This window comes from Lentinula edodes, assembly GCF_021015755.1.
Source record: "Lentinula edodes strain Le(Bin) 0899 ss11 chromosome Unknown C8R40scaffold_14, whole genome shotgun sequence".
Lineage (NCBI taxonomy): Eukaryota > Fungi > Basidiomycota > Agaricomycetes > Agaricales > Omphalotaceae > Lentinula > Lentinula edodes.
In genome coordinates this window covers 88790-110896 of record NW_025764320.1, presented here as the reverse complement: position 1 = coordinate 110896, position 22107 = coordinate 88790, and the positions used below count along the sequence as shown (strand labels likewise).

At 45.5% G+C, this 22107-nt stretch overlaps 8 protein-coding genes across 8 annotated transcripts; 5 read left to right on the top strand and 3 right to left on the bottom strand.

Moving 5' to 3' along the window:
* Positions 1–326: 326 nt before the first annotated feature.
* C8R40DRAFT_1003336 (uncharacterized protein) lies at positions 327–832 on the top strand (the record flags this gene model as incomplete). Its single annotated transcript, XM_046222777.1, has 2 exons — positions 327–633; positions 681–832. Coding segments are annotated over 2 exons (459 nt in total), but the record flags the coding sequence as incomplete, so codon positions are not given.
* Positions 833–1136: 304 nt separating this feature from the next.
* C8R40DRAFT_1068834 (uncharacterized protein) lies at positions 1137–4008 on the bottom strand (the record flags this gene model as incomplete). The annotated part of the gene is made up of 13 exons (XM_046226041.1): positions 1137–1172; positions 1299–1511; positions 1570–1731; positions 1789–1848; positions 2043–2153; positions 2212–2325; positions 2375–2395; positions 2542–2592; positions 2705–2709; positions 3199–3639; positions 3687–3754; positions 3812–3915; positions 3964–4008. 13 exons carry the CDS (start codon positions 4006–4008, stop codon positions 1137–1139), a joined length of 1431 nt encoding a protein of 476 aa, XP_046087112.1.
* A 5127-nt stretch (positions 4009–9135) lies between these two features.
* Positions 9136–9820, top strand: C8R40DRAFT_1068833 (uncharacterized protein; the record flags this gene model as incomplete). The annotated part of the gene is made up of 4 exons (XM_046226040.1): positions 9136–9267; positions 9327–9470; positions 9524–9589; positions 9749–9820. 4 exons carry the CDS (start codon positions 9136–9138, stop codon positions 9818–9820), a joined length of 414 nt encoding a protein of 137 aa, XP_046087111.1.
* A 2754-nt stretch (positions 9821–12574) lies between these two features.
* On the top strand, positions 12575–13647 carry C8R40DRAFT_1068832 (uncharacterized protein; the record flags this gene model as incomplete). Its single annotated transcript, XM_046226039.1, has 6 exons — positions 12575–12803; positions 12850–12915; positions 12941–13071; positions 13159–13256; positions 13291–13364; positions 13448–13647. The coding sequence occupies 6 exons, from the start codon at positions 12575–12577 to the stop codon at positions 13645–13647; spliced, it is 798 nt and encodes a 265-aa protein (XP_046087110.1).
* Positions 13648–13980: 333 nt separating this feature from the next.
* C8R40DRAFT_1100542 (major facilitator superfamily domain-containing protein) lies at positions 13981–16538 on the bottom strand. Its single transcript, XM_046227904.1, has 15 exons — positions 16296–16538; positions 16178–16244; positions 16025–16122; positions 15964–15970; positions 15880–15908; positions 15748–15821; positions 15658–15690; positions 15534–15606; positions 15070–15481; positions 14902–15015; positions 14756–14847; positions 14568–14701; positions 14385–14517; positions 14298–14313; positions 13981–14242 (listed from the first exon to the last, which is right to left on the bottom strand). The coding sequence occupies exons 1-15, from the start codon at positions 16452–16454 to the stop codon at positions 14100–14102; spliced, it is 1584 nt and encodes a 527-aa protein (XP_046087109.1). The 5' UTR covers positions 16455–16538; the 3' UTR covers positions 13981–14099.
* A 109-nt stretch (positions 16539–16647) lies between these two features.
* Positions 16648–19871, bottom strand: C8R40DRAFT_1100539 (uncharacterized protein). The gene is made up of 10 exons (XM_046227903.1): positions 19507–19871; positions 19369–19455; positions 19107–19315; positions 18720–19050; positions 18468–18658; positions 18034–18420; positions 17711–17982; positions 17494–17648; positions 16920–17445; positions 16648–16862 (listed from the first exon to the last, which is right to left on the bottom strand). Exons 1-10 carry the CDS (start codon positions 19825–19827, stop codon positions 16774–16776), a joined length of 2568 nt encoding a protein of 855 aa, XP_046087108.1. The 5' UTR covers positions 19828–19871; the 3' UTR covers positions 16648–16773.
* C8R40DRAFT_1100536 (uncharacterized protein) lies at positions 19872–20907 on the top strand. Its single transcript, XM_046227902.1, has 4 exons — positions 19872–19966; positions 20020–20405; positions 20464–20538; positions 20605–20907. Exons 1-4 carry the CDS (start codon positions 19911–19913, stop codon positions 20625–20627), a joined length of 540 nt encoding a protein of 179 aa, XP_046087107.1. The 5' UTR covers positions 19872–19910; the 3' UTR covers positions 20628–20907.
* C8R40DRAFT_1100535 (phosphatidylethanolamine-binding protein) lies at positions 20605–22073 on the top strand. The gene is made up of 5 exons (XM_046227901.1): positions 20605–20829; positions 20887–21015; positions 21069–21186; positions 21238–21469; positions 21529–22073. The coding sequence occupies exons 2-5, from the start codon at positions 20893–20895 to the stop codon at positions 21710–21712; spliced, it is 657 nt and encodes a 218-aa protein (XP_046087106.1). The 5' UTR covers positions 20605–20829; positions 20887–20892; the 3' UTR covers positions 21713–22073.
* The last annotated feature ends 34 nt before the right edge of the window (positions 22074–22107 follow it).

Genomic DNA, 22107 nt, shown 5'->3' with positions numbered 1-22107 from the left:
TAGATCTACGGCACGCACCCCAAGAATATGATTTGGCTATCAGGAATGGCCTAATGAAACCTCAGATTCTGTTCGAGGTTGATGTCCTGACCTCGTACCATGGACACCATTTCCTAATACAGGCACAAGATGCTACAGATAATGAGCCATATCTGATTGCATTACACAGCGCAGCCACCGTTTTGGAGATAGCTCGTAGAAAGTGGGGTCCAGGAACGGTAGATATCATCAAGTGCTTAATCAAAGAGGGTCTGTCGTTCAATACACTGGTAGCTAGCTATCCTCCTCGGATATGCAAGGTGATCCCACGCCGTCGACCTGCGGTTCTCGGCTTTCGTCCAGCCAGCTTTCTTCCCAATTCACAAGATTATCATGCATATGAGGCTGTTCGTGACGAGTTCTTACGTTCAGCTAGGGGCCGTGCTGCATTGTTAAGTGGGGGCATAGTTGCTCGATTAGCTCGCGAGATTGTCAATGAAGACGATGTCTGTGATGGACCTACTGTACATGCTCTGCAAGAAGGAGAGCATGCACTTTGTGTGTGGGAAGTGGGCCGAGGCCGTGCATTCTGGGATGACCAACTGACAAATGAAGAAATTGATCTCATATGTGGTGCATATGAGGTTGCTACAGGTATGTGTTTACCTTTTTCGATGCCTGTCTCTCATTCCTTTGTTTAGGCATCATCTCGAAGGAGGGTGTACAGCAGACTGCAATGCGATCCTGGTGGCCTCGTCCGAACTCTTGGAGAACATGTGGGCTCAACTGTGGATTTTGGTCAAAAGATGCCGAAGATTGGTTTCAAAAGCGACTGACTAAAATTCAAAACTCTACGGAGCCAGTGGTCTTGATGACTCCTCAAGAATGGCATACGCATTTGAAGTTTCAAAGGGCCTACACACTTTCGAACAAGAATGATTTGCTTGCAGTCGAATATCTCAAGAAAGAATGCAACTTGCCGATCTGACGGGGGGATGATTTTGGTATAATTGATTGATTCATATCTTGTACATACTGAATACGGTTCTGATCATGATTCATGTTTTCATCAAGAACATTACAATGTGATCATCGCAGTTCATTTCTTTGCTTTGTATCGAACTTTACATTGAGTTGAACACAAAGATTTACAGCTCCTAATAAGCTACTAACTCTCCGATAATGAGGACCATCTTTATCATGAATGAGACACATGTGAAGGACCCTATAAAGATCATAGCATCAATTGCAACTTGTAGAATTCCGAGCTTTTTTGGCAATGAGTAATGGAAGCCTTTGCTCTAGCGTGTAACACTCACCTTTTTAGTGACTTTGAGTTGGACTGGCATCGGGGGATGGTATTGGATCAGAACGAACAACGCAATACTCAAAGTCAGATTTCCAACAGCAACAGCAAGGGGTTGGCTCCAAAATGTTGCATAGATCTTCTGAAGCACTCTGATGAGGAAGAGCAGGTAAATCAGAGCACCCGCCTTGAACAAAATCCGGGAGAGTTGAAGGTCATCAACCATCTACTCAAATGGAGGTACATTAGTCCATGGCGCCAATGTATGATAGGTACATACTCACAACAACGTTTTGGAACCATTTTGGGCGTTCTGGGCTTTCCGAAGGACGTCCTGATCCCTCCGAAGGACGTCCTGATCCCTCCGAAGGATGTCCTGGTCCCTCAGGAAGACGACCCGGTTCATCTGCCGGACGACCTGGTCCCTCCGAAGGACTGGCTGAGATCTGAAAAGATGGCGATGTGAGACTAAATTCGCAGATGGAACGCATGTCTAAGCCCACATTCTTCCCTCGAGTATCGAGGTTGTCCATTGTGTGTCCTGGGAGAGAGCTTGCTAAATTCTATGATGGAAAATTGTCAGACATGCAACATTGATCCAGAAAATGAAAATGCATGCACCTCCATCGGAGTATCAGTGGTTAACGATGAAGACGCCTTCGCTGGAATCTGATCTTCGATGCTACTCATAATAGGTTCTGTAGTCTTTGCAAGGTAGATGAGCACTTCGTAAGATCCATACAACTCAGACACTCACCATCTGCCCACATGGAGCTTCAGGGCTCAACAACATGGAAGCATTCTCCGCAGACTCGGGTATCTGACTATCAATGGCACATGTGGTGGGTTTCGGAGTGCTGGCTGGGTCCTATGAAGGCGAATATACATCATTATGAGGCGCAGATATCAATGTTTCAGAGACTCACCATCTTTCTGAGGATTTGAGTATCAGTGGTTGACGAGATGGATGCACTCGTCGTTAATCCAATTATCAGATCCTCGATATCAGTCGTGGTAGGCCTTGGAGTACTGCTTGAGCTCTACGGAAGGTTATGTCTTCAATCGGGACAATTCTAGCAGCCGACGCACTGTGTTCTGTAGTTGGAAGTCCTGTGAAATACAAGAACATGCCCAGTCAGTGAATCGATCGACACAAAAGCATTCAACTCAAGAACATTCAGGATGCTCCGATCTGTGTCACTATATTCACTAGAGCGGCTACTATATTCTATCGCCTCATCCTCACTGTCAATAACCTTGTCGTCGTCCCTCCAAGAGTGCATTGCCAGTGGAAAGTTGGATGCCCGCTAACGGAGAATCAGTTGCGTCGAATTATTGGGAGCATGGGGATTACCGGCGATGGAGCATATACTCCATGATGAGGTGGCTCTTCTTCTGCATCCATGATTATGTACCAACCTTCACTATCGCGAATGAGAGTTTTCGGTAAGATGTAGTTCATTCAGCCTCGTGTACAGCATACGGGCCATGACTTTAGATGACATAAGTGACAGAAAATGCAGTGCGCTTGCTCGAAGGTATACAGAGGTCTCAGGTCTGATTCGATGTGACTTCCTGTACGTAGAACGCGAACGACGCGACAGACTTGATCAGGTCAGGTGATAGAGTATGACACCTGACCATCAGCACTTACATATTTCAATGCGTGCTTCCTTCTAGTCTCCCTCAATTACTGCCTCTTCATGGCGATTCCACGAGTCAAACTACGTGGTTTCGACATAGCTATAAGTCGCGGGGAACTCGTACCATACAAGGCGATGATAGGACAAAAGAAGAACACGACACATCTCATTTCGCTGCACTAACCGACTCTGTAGAACCTAATGTCGAGCCTGTGGCGGGTCGCGACCTGGAGCGCTTTGCACTCCGGGTTCGGTACGTTGTCAACGTACTATTCAGAACCCAACTAGGCTTCCCCCCTGAAGTCAGCTTTAGTGACCTTGTTGTAATCTTGGGGTGTGTGAACTGCTCGTTCTCCAGATCTACAGGCCGCCACCAGAACCCCCGCTCTGTACCTTCGTGACTGCACCAAACCCATATTTGATAGCCCCCATCTCTGGTATTCCTGTGGACATATATCGTCCCTAACAGTCTGGGAGTTGCGGTCTCAGGGGGAGGAGCGTCGAGGTCATTCGGTGATTGACTAGAGTGCCAGGCAGTTTCTCCCTCGCTATCATGCGATCTGAACCGATTCGTCTCCAATTTCGTCGGTCCATACGTGTCGTTCGTAACATTGCTCGTACGAAGATTCCCTTGCAAAAAGTACTTTGGAGGCCGCGCCTGAGGCTTAAAGCTGACGGGGGTAGATCCCCTATCAGCGTCCTTGGCAAAGCCTAATGGACATCGGCATAGAACCTCACAAAGGAGATGGTCCACCTACTGGGGGTTTCGGTCTTCTTGAGAGCTCCCTTTTGAGGAGGGGGAGTCTTCGCTCGTCCTCTTGTCCTCCTGTATTGGATTTCAGCGTTCCCAAGATCATTACAACCCCGTATCGTATTAACTCACGATTCCTCTGCGTCTGGGCTGTGATATATCTTTTGGATCATCCCATCACTATCCAGATAATAGCTGCAGTAGTCGTATGTTTGCCTTCTCCACCATCCAGTGGGCTATGAATTGTCAGCGTTAATTCGCAGTCGATGTTGCAATCGACGAACAGTAGGATTTCCTGTTTCCGAGTCTGAGGTGCTGTCTGGTTCCATCAGGGAGCGGTTCTGACACCCATGAATTTTACTTGGACTTTTCTTTTCTCTCCACGTGAGTTCTTGCCATATGCAACGCACAAAAGTTTCCTGACGTTTTTGATGCCCACGATAGGAAATAAGAGCCAAATTATCAGCAATTTCCACAGTGACAGGTCGCTAATATCGCTCCATCGCTTTATCAATGCCCTCAGGCCATACTGTTTCCTGCTCAAACTCTTCGTGTTCTTTCACTTTCGAGTTCAACCTGCTCGTGAAATGGCTCGCCGTCGCAGAGTCAATTCTGTCAATTCGGATTTGCAACCGTGTCGTTGCCAAGAGTGTCTCAAACAAGATCCAGAGGGATTACTGGTCCCCCAGTCCGCTCTTACTGAGCATCGGCATCGGGAACGTCTCAGAAAAGCTTTACTCAGTAGGGCCGACAGGTTGCAAACGGTGTCGACATCGTCTGGTATAGTACCAGAGGCTTCAGGGTCTGACATCGCACCCGAATCATCATCCACCCCTTCCGAAAACCATCTCCTCTGCGGAAGCAACCATCCAGATTCAAATCGACCTGGCATCCCAGGTTTAAATGACGAGGACACCGGCGGCTGGTTACAATGCGTAGTATCCGAAATCCGCATGCGTTTGGGGACTCTATACGATTGCGAAACGCGCCTAACCTTCTTCAAAGATCCTTCTCCGAATATCCCTTTTGTAGTGTCAGATTCTGAAAACCTTCTACAGGTGAACTCTGGCGAATTCGCTCTGAAAACTACTGTTATCGCCAACAACCGCTTTTTGGATACAGAGGCAAGGTTCTGCAGCCTGCTCCAGTCAATTCAAATATCGCCGGAACAGCGCTTAGTTGGTGATGCAGACGTTGAGGAGGAGCTTCGCGACGCATTGGTGAAGCTCCATCGCATAAAGGAGAGACAGTGGGTATCACAGGCATACCCTGATGGACGTGATGGATCCACGATTAACAATAGTATGTGTACTATCCCATCGTCAGTCGCAGTGACTAAATCTACTTAGGTCGTCGCTTTTCCCAGAGGCAAATGACAGATGTAACTCCGACCCTTGTAGCCGCTCTGATCATGCATATAAAATTCCGGAGTACAGTCCGTCATATGCGGGTAAATCTTGCGCTGTTGCGTGGCATCATCGGAGGGTTTATGAGAAGAAGCGGGATTCAATCAAGAGTTCCATCCCAGATTCCGAAGGATATTCACACTATTGTCGACCAATATGATCTCAATCCTACTTTGCACGTCGCGATTGCATGCCCGAAATGTTACGCATTGTCGCCGTTCACCGACGAGGCCCTCAAAAATGCTGAGAACGCACATGAAGCGCATCTTCCTTTGCCTGTGTGTGAAGAGAGATTACACCCGGATTCGCCACCGTGTGGGACTACATTGTGGCACACTCGCCATAGTGGAAAGCGTTTGTTCATGGCCCCGATTAGAAAGCAGGTCTTTCAGGATCTGAAGTTATGGATTGGGAGAATTCTAGCTGTTCCAGGCATTGAAGATGCTGTTGCAGAGCATCAGCAACGCCCATTCTCAACGAGGACTGACTCGGAAATAGACTTTGTGGATTCTGTTGTCTTTCGTGAATTCAGAGGCGTAGATGGGCAGCCGTTCATAACTTCTCAGAAAGAACCTGCTGAAAATCCAGATCTACGACTTGTAATGAGTCTTGGATTTGACGGGTTCAATCCATTTGGGCAGAGAGAGACTCACGCTCAGATCCAGTCCACGGCTTTGTACATGGTAATTCTGTCTCTACCGGAGCATCTTCGATATCGACAAGAGTATATGTTTTTGGTCACTGTCATGCCCGGAAAACCCAAACAACACCACGTCAATCATACCTTACGGGTTCTAGTCCAGCAACTGCTGGCTTTCTGGGAAGGTGTGTACTACACGCGTACAGCACGTCATCGTATTGGTCGAAAGGTTTTCGTAGCCCTGCTTCCCATTGTTTGTGACACGGAAGCTGTGATTCAAATTTCGGGCTTTGCTGCCCACAATCATACCTACTTCTGTAGACGATGTCTCCTACCAATCAGTGATATCCACAACCTTAATCCAGAAACTTGGATCATGCGGGACCCTGTGAAACATAGGGAGCTGGCCTTTGAATGGAAGGTTGCTTCACAGGCACGACGCGAAGCAATCTACAAAGCTCATGGAATTCGATTCACAGAGTTAATGGAACTGCCGTATTGGGATCCCATCCTCTTCACGGTCATTGATGACATGCATTTCGGATACCTTGGCCTGTTCAAAACCCACCTTCGTGAAATATGGGGTATTGATCATGAGAAGAACAGCGGGGATGGACTTCATCCAGATTTATCCGACAAAAAACGTATGAAGTTGTCCAACGCAAGTTTACGCAATTTTTTGAATGAAATTCGAGGAAATGAGACGTCGATAGGAGCTATTTTGCTGGAAGAGAAGAAAGGGGTTCTCTGGTACCTGTGCTTCTGGCTCAAGCTACGTACGGGACTTAGCAGCAAGCAACAAATGGTAGACCAGATTTTGCAATGGGTGAGTCTTAAATCTCATTGACTACTCACACGCACTTAACTATGTACAGCGTTCGTCCGTTGAATTTGAACAAGTACCTGAAGTCCCTCCTCTTGACTATAATCAGGTCCCGGATGGTTGGGAAGGTGACAATTCGGTGAGTGTTTTCTTTTGCACCCTTTTTGCTGCTCTGAAGTTTTTCTCTCATATCAGCGTAGCGCCATAGCCGAAGTCTCAGAATCCGAAGCTTCCGATGTAGTATGTTTGTTTTGTTATCACAACTAACTCACATATTGACTGGTTGGAGAAGTCTTTGAACTCGGAGCCTTCATCAAGGGCTTCTTCGGTGGCTTCTTCGGTTGCTCCGTCCATCGCTCTATCTGCCACAAGTGCGGATGCGCTACCACCCGTATCGCGGTCTGCACCACCATTCGTCTTCAGCAAAGACTCGGCGTTTGAAAAACTCAAGTCCAAATTACTCAACCTCGACGCTAGACCCCCATCACTTGACAAGAAAAAGATAATCCTTCGAGCATTGTGTCAAGATCTGAACATACTCTACAACCTAAATGACTCGAACAAAACCCTTGCTGCACGCCTCATGGTCTACGTAAATATATCTACTGAGCTGCATTGAATTACTTCTGAGTATCTTTGAACAGCGTCAAGAAAACGGAGCTAAGGATGATGAGGATTCTTTGCAGACGCGGTACAACCAATTCAAACGGATCTTCGAGGAGGATGAGCCCTCGAAGTCCATGATGATGTCTCAACTACTCAAACATCTTGAGAAGCTTTGCAGAGAGTATCGAATACCCCCGGTTGACTCCAACATTTCCGGTGGCTCATTGAAAAAGGAAAATTTGGCGCGATGGTTGATATTGTGGGTCAGTTCATCTGAAACAACCTTGTGTTTGAGCGGTCGTTCATTTACTTTCTCAGCGTCAAGAGCATCGTGACAGTATCCTTAAACAAAGTTCCCCTCGGAGTGTCATTGGGAAGGATCTTCTAGCAGAAATTTGGGCGGATATGGCACGTTCTGTGCTTCCCAGTTGGATTCAACCCGCTCCTTCAAGATGGGGTATTCCTTCTGCAGGCAAGCTTAGTGCCGATGAATATAAAGTCGTATGCTCGATCTCTCTGGTCGTGACCTTGATTCGAGTATGGGGTTATGGCAATAAAGACCAACCACAATCTCGACATTTCCAGATGATGCTGAACTTTTTAGAGCTGGTCCGTGGCATGCATGTCATCTTCCTTCGCGAAACATCTCAGAGCTCAAGAGCCTACTATAAAGCCCGTATCCTGAGTTATCTACGTGGAGTCCTAGAGCTGTTTCCTGACGTCACCCTTGCATCGAATCACCATCTCGCACTCCATATCGTAACTGACTTGGAGCAGATGGGCCCAGGACATGCTCGGAGTACCCCAGTGTTTGAGCGCATTAACCATTTGTTACAAGAGGTGAAGAAGAACGGGCATGTAGGTGAGCTCATTTATCAAGCATGCCTTCCCATTTTCTTATAGTATTTTGTAGGTGAGGTCGAAGCAACGATGATGAACTCATACGGCCAAATAGCTAATCTACAGTTGTTACTGAACAACTATCCGGAGATTCGGGAAGAGATTGGTGAAGCCTTGATGATGCTGACCGACATTGATCGTGAAGATCATCGCGGTATTTTTGCTGGGACTGACTTATCGGCCTGGACCAGTACGGAGTTCAAAGAGACCCCTACTCGTATCGAGAGATCGACTTTAGACCGCATTGTGCAGCAATTGTGCAGGATGTATGGTGTTCAGGCCTCAGACTGGGATGGCAAGGTAGCCCGACAAGCTCATATTCTAGATGGAGCGGCACTCGGACGGGTAATCTATTCCACCGGGTATCGTCAAAATTCTATCATCTTCCGCGACGATGGAAAAATACTCGCTGGAACAATCTGCAGAATTATTAAACATTCTCATCCTCATCCTGTTTCCCAAGATGTGATTGCAACTACATATGTTGAGACCATTGTCATGGAACCAATTAGCGAAGAGGATGATTTATATCGGTCACTGAATTGCGGGTGGTTATGTTTACAAATTCCAACAATGAGGAGGATTTCGACTGTGCCATTGTCAAATGTGATCTCGCATTTCGTCAGGACAGATTTGACATTACTGGTCAAAGAAAATTCTGTCACACATGTGTACCCTGTCCCGAAGGTATGTTTATGATCTTCTTGAATAACCTGTTTAATTCTGACGTTCGGACACTGAGGTTTTCCGCGGCAATGAATCAGGAATGCCCACTCCATTGTAGTCAGTACAAAGTGTTTGAATATATCATCAGCCATGGTGGCCATTCACCTCCCTCCCTTTCATCTAAGCGATTGTTGTTGGTCAGCTTTGTCTTAAACAACTGTGTCTTTCTTAAGACACGATGTAGGTCATTGTCTTCATACCTAAGCGCCGAGAACACGCTCAGACCTCTGATGATTGTTCTTATAAGTTACCAGCTTTCAGACTTGAACCTTTCAATCCCCCCGCTCTTGATCATGAGTTTGGTGAGTTACATTATAGCCACTTTGACTGCTCTGACTGCCTTATCTGTTCTAACATGCTTCGACAGAAAGTTCGTATAATATCAGCTGACACTGTGCGCCTGAGACTACTAGAAGAACAGGCCTTACTCAAACAACAAGAAGTTGTTCAACTCCGTGGAACAGTCGAACGGCTGCGTTCACGATATGTGAGTCCTTTCAGTTTCTCCCATGATTATAACATCCGCTAACTACATACCCAATACAGGAAGCAGAAGCCAATACGGATCGTCTGAAATGCGACTTTCATGACGCAACGACCTCGATACATCGACTAAGAACGGAGATTCTGACTGTCCTTGGCTGCGACACGGTCGATGATCAATGTGTGAAGGCAATCACAACGAACGAAGTACGTATTTCCAAGTCCTTCGGTAAATGTTCCTCAACTATTATCAATTCTAGGCGAAATACTTTTGGTCTTTTGTGGATAATGTGAAATCAGCTTCCAAAAGGGCCAAGAAAGTTTCCGTACGTATACTTCCCGAATGTTTCTTTGTCCACCACAAAACTAAAACCTTCTTTAGTCTTCGTTGTCCTCTTCGCCTTATCCGCTCGAAGCAGATATTTCTGCGCCAGATTTGACTATATTGCTCGTTGAACAATCCTTGAAACTTAATGAATTGGCAGAAAACTTACACACGGGAGGCATACATCGCGACGCTTGGAACCACAAAACCGACAGCGACGGAATGGGGCTGACTATGGAACATTACTGATAGCTTCCAGAGCATTTTTGATACAAAGAACAAGTAGTTCAAAACTCCTGCATTTAACAGGATTTTTTGAAGTCCGAGATCAATTACCTATACTGAAGACGTGAAAGGAGTGTGGTATTAAGGACGATTCCATCACTCACGAGTTTATTGAAATGATCACTACCAATTCTGCGAATACTCTGGTACAGTGAAAAGATTTTGTTAAAAGAAGGATCCATCTGTGTATACGGCGACCGTCTTGACTGAGAGCTGGGTAGAGCGTCAAATGAGCTGGGGTTCTGATCCGGCTCCAGATCCTGGAAAATTGTCACTCAACGATCTTTGACCACTATGAATGACAATACCAGAGATTCTTTGTTGATTGTACCCATTGCATGTGGATCCATACCGGATTGACTGCGTGAAATGATTTTTGAGGTGCGACGCTTCTCTTGGAGGTGGGAATTGAAAAGACAGTTGGGAAGACCTCGTGTAGGACATGTGCATGAGTATTAAACATGTCTCGACTATCAACAGAATGCAAACGAAAGCCTTCGGATCAGTTAGAATATATGTATCAGTCATATACTTACCGGATAAAATAAGTATACGTGAAAGACCGTGATAACTCCAAAGTACTAAGGGAGGATTGGAGGCATCAGAGTGCGAACAGCTAAAACAAGTCCGATTTGAATACAGCATCTTGAAGCATGCTTGTAGATTCATGCGTCTCCGAACCCTTCCGCACTAGACCACACAACCTCTGTAGGACCCCTGTTCCTCTTTCGTGACCGCTGCGCTCTGAACGCGCTGGAAATTTGTAGGTGAAGACCTAGACCAGTGCCGATTGTAAAGCCGCTCGTCCGTTGTATTTTGAATTCTGTGAAGTTTGGTGAAACATGCATAATACTTGACTTGGGACGAATGCACGAACTTGTTTGTACACCCCCCAAAAAGCGCGCAATGGAATACTTCTTCTATTACCTGGTTGGTCGGAGCGTAGTAGTGTTGATGAACGACTATGGAATCTGGAAAGCAACACTCGAGTTATACTCGATGATGCTCAGAAGAGGTCGAAAGGATAGTGATAGTGACAGTCACGGTCCACCTAATCATGTAATATTCATAGACGTGACACGATACGTTCTTTCCCGACCACTATCATACTCAGTTTTCCGGAGTCAAACTCTGGACTAGCTGCTTTCCTATCTTCCTACTAGGGCTAGTATGTGAACGACGATGACGACGATGCATACGAATCAAGAGGCGCCTAGTCTTGCTCGGATTTTGCACTTTACCGGCATCTCTTCCTGAGAACTCGAATTGGTCTTCACCAACCCAGTTCGACAGAGTCAAACTCTGTAAGAACACAGACTCCTTCTACAAAACCTCTCCCAGTCGCTGGTATTCAGCTCTATGGGCCTGATTGTCTACTGGTCAAGGAAGAAGAATACCCGCTATCAAGGACGTCACTATTTAGACCCAATCTCTGCCGGATTCTGGACTCTACCCCTCCCTCAAATTTAACGTTCGGAAGAATGAGAAGTTTGGAAGGGCTGGTACTCATGAGATAGTACGGTTAAGACCTTTGAATATAGAAGGAAATAGGTGCGAAACGTTACTTCATGTATATCCATTTACTCAAGCTCTTCATCATAGCGTCAGCGTCACTTATCTTCAGGGCTCGGTAAATATGTCCGTGAATCTCAACCTTCGGCTTAACCTCGTCGTTAGTGAGCTTGTTCTCAGACTCATTTCATCAGTTTTGAACATTTGCTCAAGTGTCATTCTTCATTAGCTCCTTCTGAGAGAGAGGAAGGTACCAATGAAGTTACTTAGTAGTATCGCTTATCAAAAGCTTCAACAATTGTCAAGGAACCCCATACGTAAAGCGTGAGGAGAAGTGAACACCGGGCTTGAGCCCATGCTCTCAACGTTGAATCGTTTGTTTACTTGTTGGCAGTCATTCTATAGACACAGAATGAGAGTGCTATCGGTCATTTTTATGCGAGAAACGTGCGTTGTTGACTATTCAATGATCATCCGTTGCATTCTAACTTCCATATCAAGGATTCACTCAAAACGAAAATTTCCTAGAAGTAATACCGTCATATGGTCTCCTTTTTAAGCTGGGAGAGGTTGCTTTGACTTCTTTTAACTTTATGTATTCGCAATCTATGTCTCTTTCCTGCTCCCTCATGAACATGATGTTCATTCTTACTCCAATCTGACCCGTGCCCATAATGAGTATTCAGACGTCTTATGAGACGCAAATTCATTCAAAGGACAATCACCCTCGTCCTTCACGAGATCGTTGGTGATGTCGTCGAAAGTCTGCCTCTATCTGATCCCATCGGCATAGCACTGCTTTAGAATAGGTCCCAATTTCCCCCACTTGCTGAACCTCATCCTTATCGTCACTGGCTGCTCACACACAATTTTTCATACTTCCTGATTTGCATAACAAACCTGTGTCCTGCCAGAGCATCCATTATCACTGCACACACCGTCATCGCCTGTTCACGCGCTTCCGCTTGTCTACAGGGTATCACAACGAGGGAACTTCCGGTTACAAACCGTTTGTTAGTGGCGGCGCTTTTTCTTCACGCCCGACGCTAGGATCTCTTCAATCCGTCTCCGATAGTCCTCGCTTTCCGCCTCGTTCTAACGCGTCTGCTTGCGGCGCTCACCAAGATCTCTCACTACCACTCAGATATCAACATTGACGTCTCCCATTCCTCCTTTCCAACCGGTACTCATGCGTCGATCTTCCGAAGATCTACGGCGGCGCTATGACATGCGAGCGATGCGGGGGATTTCAGATGCAGATGGGCAGGGTTATCTTTATGCTTACGTCGATGATGATGAATGGAAGGTGGGCTTGACGAACAACTTCGTTCGTCGTCAGGAGGAGTGGAATAGGAGTTGTCCTTGCCCATGGAGAACATGGCTTTTGCCTATCCGGGTCGCGAACAGACGGAGAGCCGGTGAGTTTCTTGCCTTTTGTTTTTTATATCTCTCATCGGGCTGTAGAGGCACTGGCGCATCTTTTACTCGAAATGGAGTGTCTTGACCGCCCGCGAACCTATTGCCGATGTTGTACGTATCCGAATTTTGTCCTCAGTTCACAGCGCTACATGTACAACATACAGGCCGACGTACGCATATCGAGAAGTTTGTTTTCTCCGGCGACTGGCATGTCGTCTGGAGCACAATTGTTTATCCTATCCTTTTGAGGGCCGCTGTCTCGTGAAGGTACGCGATTGTTCACTTTTTCATAATGTTAGCTGACATTCCAATAGTTAAAGTAGATCATAACACATCAATACTTCTGTCTTATAGTTGTCAATCTTGAAATTGGAAGCAGTCTCTGAACTCCTAGGCTTTGTATACAATATACAGACTAAAAGATGCGTGTTTGTGTCCTTTGGTGCTAATGAGTGAATACTCAATAGTTACTCAATAATCATGTAGACGTGAAGAATCGGTGAAACAAGTCCTCAACATAATGGACACAAAAATACTCAAGCCACTCGAAGGTCCTCAAGGTCCTCAAGCACTTCAAGATCCTCAAGCCCTATGCTTGTACATTCTTAAATAGATAATATATCATGTTCTTCGCTGTCTCCAGACGACGCCCGACACGTCATGTATACCAACATCCCCGACATCATCGTTGCCACGCGTTCCGACCTCTCGACATCAGCGACGTACCGACATTTTGACGTTCCGACCTCGGCGACTTCTGGACGTTTAGACGTTCCGATATCGGGTACGCATAACCTCTCTGAGGTTACGATGAAGATCCTCACCGTTTTCACGAGGCAGTAACTTATATGATATTTTAATTTTCCCTGGTGAAAGTATTGGGCAATTATTGAAAATAGCATCTGGATTTCGTCACGATTCACTCTGATAGGATAGTTTTAATAAAGTCTCAATATTTAGCGCGATACAAATAAGAATGTTCTACACGAGGATAATAAGAAAAAACCCGTTAATGTGAAGTGGATGTGATTTACAATATTCTCCCAATATTAGCTCTATAGAATGCTTCCGTTTATGGAAGGATTGTTTGAAAATTTCTCTGTTCGGAAATTGTGGTGTTTATGTACCAAACCTCCCTTTAAACCCAGCCTTTTCTCGACGAGGAAACGGATCGATCCCCGCAGTGAATTGGCATCTACTTATACTCTATGATCTATCATACCCTGTTTACCTTTCTCATCTGGGTTGAGCTCGCCACATTAAAACCTACTCTATCATAATTTTGAAATCAAGTCTCAGTCCAGTGGTACCATCTTAGGAGGCTCTGCTGCCTCGCTTTCTTCTGCTTCACGCCTCCATCGAGAACCATTGAGCATCACGATTACAATCAACGCACCACTAATTGCCATAATGAAGGCGATAATGGTATACATCCATCCTGGTTAGAGACAGCATCAGGCTTAATCAAATATGTATCCGATAAACATACTCACCATCTCCCAAACCGTCCTACATAGAATCAAAAAAAACATTCAAGAAGAAAGCACTGCCTGACAATGCAAATCGGAATCTTAACTGACCTGCATAGGAACCGCAATCTCTTCAAATATGAATGCAAACGTTCCTCGAAAGCAGCTGTTTAAAGCTACCGCCGATGAGGAACGTCCAACATTAGAATCTACAATGTACGCCAACGTGCTAGTGTATACGAAACTAGGAATGATTCTAAGCGAAAATGTCTGAAACGTTCAAGTAAAGCTTACATAGAGGCGAAACCACAAGCAAATAACATGACACTAACACCTGCGACGTTCACCCGCTTTTGGAGCACCCAGGCGTATCCAACTACGCAAAGAGGGAAAATCACTAACCCATGTAGTGTACATCTTAAACGCATCTAGATTTCGCGTTGACGATGATGAGAAGAGCATAAACGATGTACAGACATTACCTCAGGTGTGCTTTTCCCCTCGTTCTTGATCTTCAACTTCGATAGTTGATAGTCAGACCAACGGCCCCCAACGATACTTCCACCAACAGTTCCTGCAAAAGGTGATCAGAAAGAGATAAGGCCCACGACAGGAAATGTAAACGGACCTATCCCATAAGCAAGGAGAACGAGACCGATTTTCATGGGATCATAGAGATAGTAGGTACCTAGGGTTCGAGAGGTTGTGTATACTACAACAAACGCAAAGGAAAAGTAAAGACCTAAATAACGGTGAGACCATAAAACAAAAATATAATGGGGTTCACAGTCCGTACCAGATGCAGTAAGCATGAACAGATTATATTTACGACGGAGGATAAACGCCATGGGTCTGAAGGGGTTCACATCCACCAATCCAAGCTTTACTTCTGGAGCGACAACGGGCTTTGACGAGACTTCTTGTTTCTCGATATCCTGAGCAGCGTTATCAGCATCGATATTCTCGACACCAACGTTCTTTTTTGTCCCGGCTCCTTTCAATCTCGCTTTCAAAACACTCTGATAAGTGTGGCTACGTTCGTGACGAAAAGTATCTCTGAAAAAAAGTAGAAACGACATGAAGACAACTCCACCCATAATGGCGAGAAAATAAAACGGGCCACGCCAGGTAAATGCGGTTGTCAAGCCTCCACCCAAAATTGAACCCAGAGAAGGGCCAAGGAGAGGGGCAATATAGTAGATTCCCATCTCGACATGATCATTATTTTAGCGAAGGAATGCGCAATAATATTCCGCTCACTTTCGTTCCTCGTTCTACAGGATCATAGATGTCTGCTAAAGTGGCTGCACCGATGGACATAACTGCGCTGGAGCTACGAGAAATTTAGATCGTGATTTCAGTCTTGGAAGCGTTAGGAACAGACCCAGCGGCTTGAAAGCAACGAAAACCAATCAATCTATAGAACAATGGTGATTAAGCTACCGGAAAAGTCGACTGAAAATGTAAAACTTACAGTCCTATGCTCTTACTAGTGGCAACTACCACAGACCCTACAGTAAAGATAGCCATGGACACGATGTAGACAAACTGTTGATTGCTAGATTGATTTTGTTTGGAAAATTCATCATTCCTGACGGAGACATACCCTGCGTCCTTTGACTTCGCTGATTGAAGCTGCAAGCCAAATGAATGAAAATATTGTTGACTTCGATTTCGTATTAGGACATACCCCAAATCTACAACGGGACATGTCGATAAGTACGGATATAGATGTAGGATTCAATACGCACCAGCGGTACAACGCCTTGCAAGAGTATAAACAGCGACAGACTTAAACTAATTTGAGAGGCAGTAGCCGGTAAATCAACTTCCATCTCATTAATTGCAGCTAAAACCAAGGATTTTCAGAAAGAAGTCTTTCCCCCTAAGTTCATCGAACTTACGATTCTGTATGTTACCTGCTAATCCAGCGATCATGGACCCGAAGGCAACCTGTAGTAGGATAAAATTCTGAACGACAATAAGTAAAAATTCCAAAAAACCCTTGTGGGGAAAAAATACCTTGCGAAAATTCGACCATTGCCTTGGGTCGTCGACAACAGGCATATGCTCGATATCGGGTGTGAGCGGTTCGTGAACGACCGTAGCGGCGTCGTCGTTCAAGTTCGATTCGGAATTGGAATTAGAGTCCGTAGTGGGGCGCGAAAGATCTGGTTTCATGGCAAGTCTTCGCACAGAATTCGAGGTGAGCGGTCAGCGGCTTTATCGGAAGTGGAGTCATGTTTTGCTTGCAGCGAGCCTTTTTATACTCGACGTATTTTGAGCTCGTTTTCAGCGGTCCGAAAGGTCCGAAAATCACACAAAAGTGAACTTATTATTAGGTGCACCGGGGTGGTACTTACCCTATGGACGAGCGCAAGGTAAGGCGAGGTAGCAGGCTGGTATCAGGCTAACTATTGGTTTTAATCAAATGAAACGCTTCTCAGACGACCTACTTACATGTTACTACTGTACGTATATTCATTCGTCTAGAAGGGTCTTATTTGAAGGTGTGGGATTTGTTTCCACTTTTGACCTCGCTGTATGCCCTAGGAGGGGCAGGAAATTCGCCATAGAGCGAGCTGCGACCTGGAGAAGTTGTAAGAGAATTCAGTTTCAAGTAGTATAGGCAATGATGCACCATACCCTTTGCCTGTTTTACCTTCTTCCGCGGAATTGATGATTGTTCAGTGGAAGGAGCAGCATCCAGGATATTTGGAGCAGAAGCGAAATCGAACGGTACCGTGTCGCCCCCGCCCCCTTTCGGGTTATTCTCGCCGGGATTGGGAATAATCTTGACACGCTTCCGTTTCTTTTGCCTCGCTTGGCCCACTACTACGATAGTATCTTCGACGAGGACAGTTGTATTTGCGTTGTTCGTTCGTTGTGCAGAAGGAATGAAAGGGATTTCCGCTTGAACAGTAGAACGTAAGGATCCCTCGTCTTCAGCATCCAGAGAGATAGATTGTTCCAAATTGAGCTCATGTGCCGGAGTCGTTTTTTTCGTTTCATGTTTAACTAAGACACTAGATGCCTTGATGAAGTGGATTAGCCGATATTGACTGGATGCCGAAGAACTTTCAATTACTTTCAGTACACTCGGTGCAATGACTAGAGTGCTGTGTATCCGTGTTATGACCTCAGCGAACCGGTTAATAGGTAATGCGGTTGTCTATAGTCACTATCAATACGTGGAAAGGCAGGATAAGGGATGACTGACCGTCTCGGTATTGCTAGGTGAGAGCGCCTGCCCAAACAAAGCACTTTGGGCAGTGGAAATGACGCTATTGTTTCCATTTGCCAACTGCATAAGGGCTTTTGGTTTCGCCGAAGGAAATAACGTGGAGGACGCGTAAAGATGGGTGATAGATGGACCTCAAGATATGAGTAGCAGTGTCAGTCAAGTCTTGCATACCGATGAATTGCGCACCACTTACCCAATGTCCACAGACTTTCTGTTGGGATCGGTGAAGATTGTTGCTCAACTACCATCGCATCCGGAGGTGCTTCTAGGACGACTACATCTTGTAAAGACTTTGCTTCACCAGAGGTATCATATCTTTCAATGACCTCTCGGATAATATTCAATAACTCCTTTGCTCTCCTCTTCAATACAGGAGGTACAAAGTGGAAGATCTTCAACATTGCCGCCATGTCAGCCGGCGGGTGCTCAGCTAGTTGGATAAGATAATGGTTGGGAAGGATATATCTGAGTTCAAAAGTTTCATTGATATTCCGAACCAGTGAAATTGAGACATGCCTAACACTTTCATCCTCTTCTCGAGCTACTTCATCGCGCCACATATGTATACTTCTGTAGATATCTTTCTGCTTGCTTGACGGTGAGTTCACGTATAGATGAATTTTGTTCCATTTCTTCGCCAGCGTATCCCATCCATTTCCACCGCCACCCCGTTCCATGTCATAACATTCTTTTTCGTAGACACGCGAGGCAGTAACCTCAGACTTGGCGAGCACTTGTCGTAACAAGGCCTGAGCTTGAGGATAGCTAGTTCCTTCTATTTCCAAGTTATCTTCACTCGGTGACACAGCTCTATCCAGAAGAGCATTTCGTAAATTGTCATAAATGTAAAGCAGGAAATGCGTGTCCGAGCGAGCGTAGTCCAACATCTCCAGAGGCAACGGCCTAGCGAAAATTGTGAGATTACGTTTACATCTCCCTCCAGAACTCACCTAATGCGCCAATCTGCTAACTGATATCGTTTATCGGGAGAAAAGTCGCAATACATCTCCAACAAATTTGCCAGACCATGACGCGGGAAGCCCAGTAATTTTGAAGCATGAAACGTATCGAATAGATTTACTATATATAAATTGAAATCTTGTTGAAGCCAAACAATGTCACTTTCAGCGCCGTGAAGAACCTAGGAGACAATGACAAGCTTTAGAAGGCGTCTAAGAAGTGATAGAACAAATGATACGCACTTTAGTAATTTTTGGGTCTGTGAAAACTTCATTGAGTACTCCTACCTCTTCCCTCAACACTAAGAGGTCCACTATCCAATCCTGCTGCCGTGTACTGATCTGCATGAGACACAGAAATCCGAAATAAGATCTATAGCTATGATGCTCTAGATCTACAGCAATTTCAGTTGCCTTGCGAAGGCTCTCCAACATACTTTCGAGTGCAGTGACATTCGATACCCAACTGAACGTAGTGGACTCGAACGGCGTTGGAGGTATGGGCTGAGATGATTGGAACGTTCGAGGAGGGTAAGATATGTGACTAATTTCATAACGGTAAGGGTGAAGTTTGCTGAACAAGAGGTAAACTAAAATATTTCTTGAAGGTCGGCCATGCATAAGACGTACATAAGACTATTCGTTTCCAGCTGTGAATCAGGTTCATAGAAGTTGTAACCAAGGGGAACCTGAGCGTTGTATTTGTGTGAAAGAGTAGGATACCAAGGAACATCGTTGTTGAGTACATGTCTCTTGAAATTTAGCTGTGGTTTGGGCAGCTGAGAAGCATGTTGGATTGCTGGATCCAGAGCACCCTTCGGCTTCCTAGTTGATGGTTTCTTTAACATTTCAATGAGACAAAGCCTCGTTCGGAAAGAGGGAGAAAGAGTACACTTTTAACGACGGTCGCATTCGAATTCGCGTTGATGGCTATGGCCGGGGCTTTATTTCGGCCAAGGTGTTCATCTAAGCTCATATCCTAATGCCACGACGTGTAAGATTTTTCAACTTGATACGGGATATTACGCACTGTTTTTTCCATCATCCTGTCCATGGTGTCCACAACAATAGAGTGGAAATTGTCGACGACATCATCTTCAGTCTCCAATTTACTTTGACCTTTGGTTGATATATCAGCCGTCCCCATAAGAGCTAGAACTTGATTGGCAACAGAGAGAATCCTGGAGGAGAAGATATCAAGATCCTTAGAGAATTCGGCATCCATTGTTCGGTGAAAATGAATGTCGGATGGTAGTAACATGGAGTTTCTTGCAGCTTTAAGAGCAGAGGCCTGGATCTGAGAGTCGATCTCATTAAGTCCATGATTTGCGGGAGATCCCTGAAGGTTCATTTCTAGTTCAGGTAGAGTGAAGAAGAGGTAACGCGTTGGGCGCCTATTCTGTTCTCTGTGCTCAAGCCTTTCGCACGACGACGATGGCAGCTCATGATCAGGCGTCGGTGGATGATTATCCGTCTCTTCTCTGGGTAATGTACGTGGACTAGGACCCCCATATCGCTACTCTCTTTCATGGACTATTCATAGAATTCCTCCAGTCATTTTCCTTTCCGCGTATTTTACCCGGAAATGGTATCTGGCTCGACGACTTAGACTTCATGGGATCGGAAAAGGCGGTACATGTGCTCTCATTTCCTCGGTCCTCGTACTAAACAGCCTTTCAGCTCCTGGTTTCCAAACTAATGTCCGCCGTATCCGTGTCACTCCCGAAATAGCTGCTCGCATTAGGAGAGGAGAGGAAGTGAGCCCAGATGAAATAGCCGCCGCTTCTGCAAAAGCTGAAGCAGGGAATGTTACGAGCGCAGTTAGTTCTTCCCCCAAAACGGAAGCACAAACAACTTCATCTGTTGAGCCTGTCAACGAATGGCTTCCTCAGTCTATAATTACACCGAAAAAACGGGGAAAGGGCAAACGCAAGTAACAAGTTACTAGTGATTCGTGGTGGAGTAGTATTTCATTCATCAAATAAAGGTAGAATTACCAGCCAACGAGGTCGTAGTGGTATAACATCCCTGAACACGAAATCACCAACCAACGCAGTTCCAGGTATATTCCAACCAACGGGACCGCACTAAATTGATATCTGATCTATTTTTTGACCAAAATATCTGGAGCATCTCATCGTCGTGTATTAGAACTAACTCTAGTCATGCTCGACCAGTCTTCGCCAGGTGACGCAACTGATGCTCGTCGAGCCCCCTCTATCGCAGCTTTTGCGAGTGGTTACCAGAGAGTCGTTTCGCATTAAACCGCAAAAAGTTTCACATCCAATTATAGATTCTGTGAAATTTGTTTGGGAACACTCTCAGATCAACTACCGTTCGACTTCGCGTCAAGGTATCTTCAAGCATGAATTGATTGTTTGAAGCCTCGGTATAAAAGACATTGGCGTAGGAGCAAATGGTCACTCGTTCCACGATGCAACTCCTCTCTTACTTGCCATACCTCCTACCTCTCTGTGTTCTCGTGAATGCTCAGGACACGGATATCAACCTGGTAAAGTATACCGTCGAAACAGCTAACGTATGTCTTTACTACTTATATTTCTTTTTCACTAAAGAAAGGGTTGCGTTTAGATTCCGTTCGACCTGGGCATTTTCTTTGATCCTACCGACCTTCTCGAAGTTACTTTCCCACAGAACGGAACAGCTCCGAGCATCACTCTTAAAGCAGGAGATTTCCTTAACCAGAACCGTATGCTGTTGTTGTTGTTTTCTCACCACTTTTTTTCTGACCATGTTCCAGAAACTGGTGGTCCCCCGACCTTTGCTCTCACCGGCAGCGCGGGCACAGGTCCTTTCGTCGTGGCAGCAGTTGACCCAGACGCGCCCACTCCCGTCAATCCCACTGAAGCTCAAATCCGTCATTTCCTCGGTGGAAATTTCACTGCTGGGGCCGATGGCGCTTTGACCAACAGCACACCTGCCATCTCCGAGTTTTTGCAGCCTAATCCCCCTCTCACCTCTACAGCTCACCGGTACGTTGGAATTACAAATTTGTGCGCCGTCGCTGATGACAATGAATGGTTTTAATCAGATATATTTTCCTGGTCTTTGAGCAGTCCGATGAGTTCAGCTCGCAAACATTGGTTACTCCTGAGACTTCGAGGGATGACTTTAACATCAGCGCGTTTGCCGCTGCTACTGGACTCGGAAACCCGATCGCAGGAACTTTCATGGAAGTTTGGCCTGTAAACAGCCCCACTCCTCCTGACGTATAGTGTGGATGTCTACGTCTTGCTATAATACGACGTCGAAAGTTAAGACAGACAGGGACGACAGGGAACGGGCTGCAGCCCGGAATCTGACTGTATATGTTGTATATATCATTAACTATATGGTTGAATCATGGTCCAAGCCATTGTGTACAATCTCGTCGACCACGGTCCGAATTTGGAAGAACAAAGCTCAATAATAAATGAAATTTGAAGTTGCACCAGTGCTTTGAACTTGAACGGAGCTATTGTCTTCGAGAATACACTGTCGCAATATGGTTTATATATAGTCAATATTATACCACTTCAATTAGGACGCGCGCATAGTGTCCGTCCTTGATTGGATACTGAGATTTTGAATTTGGACTAGAATTTACAATACATGATAAAAATACAAATCA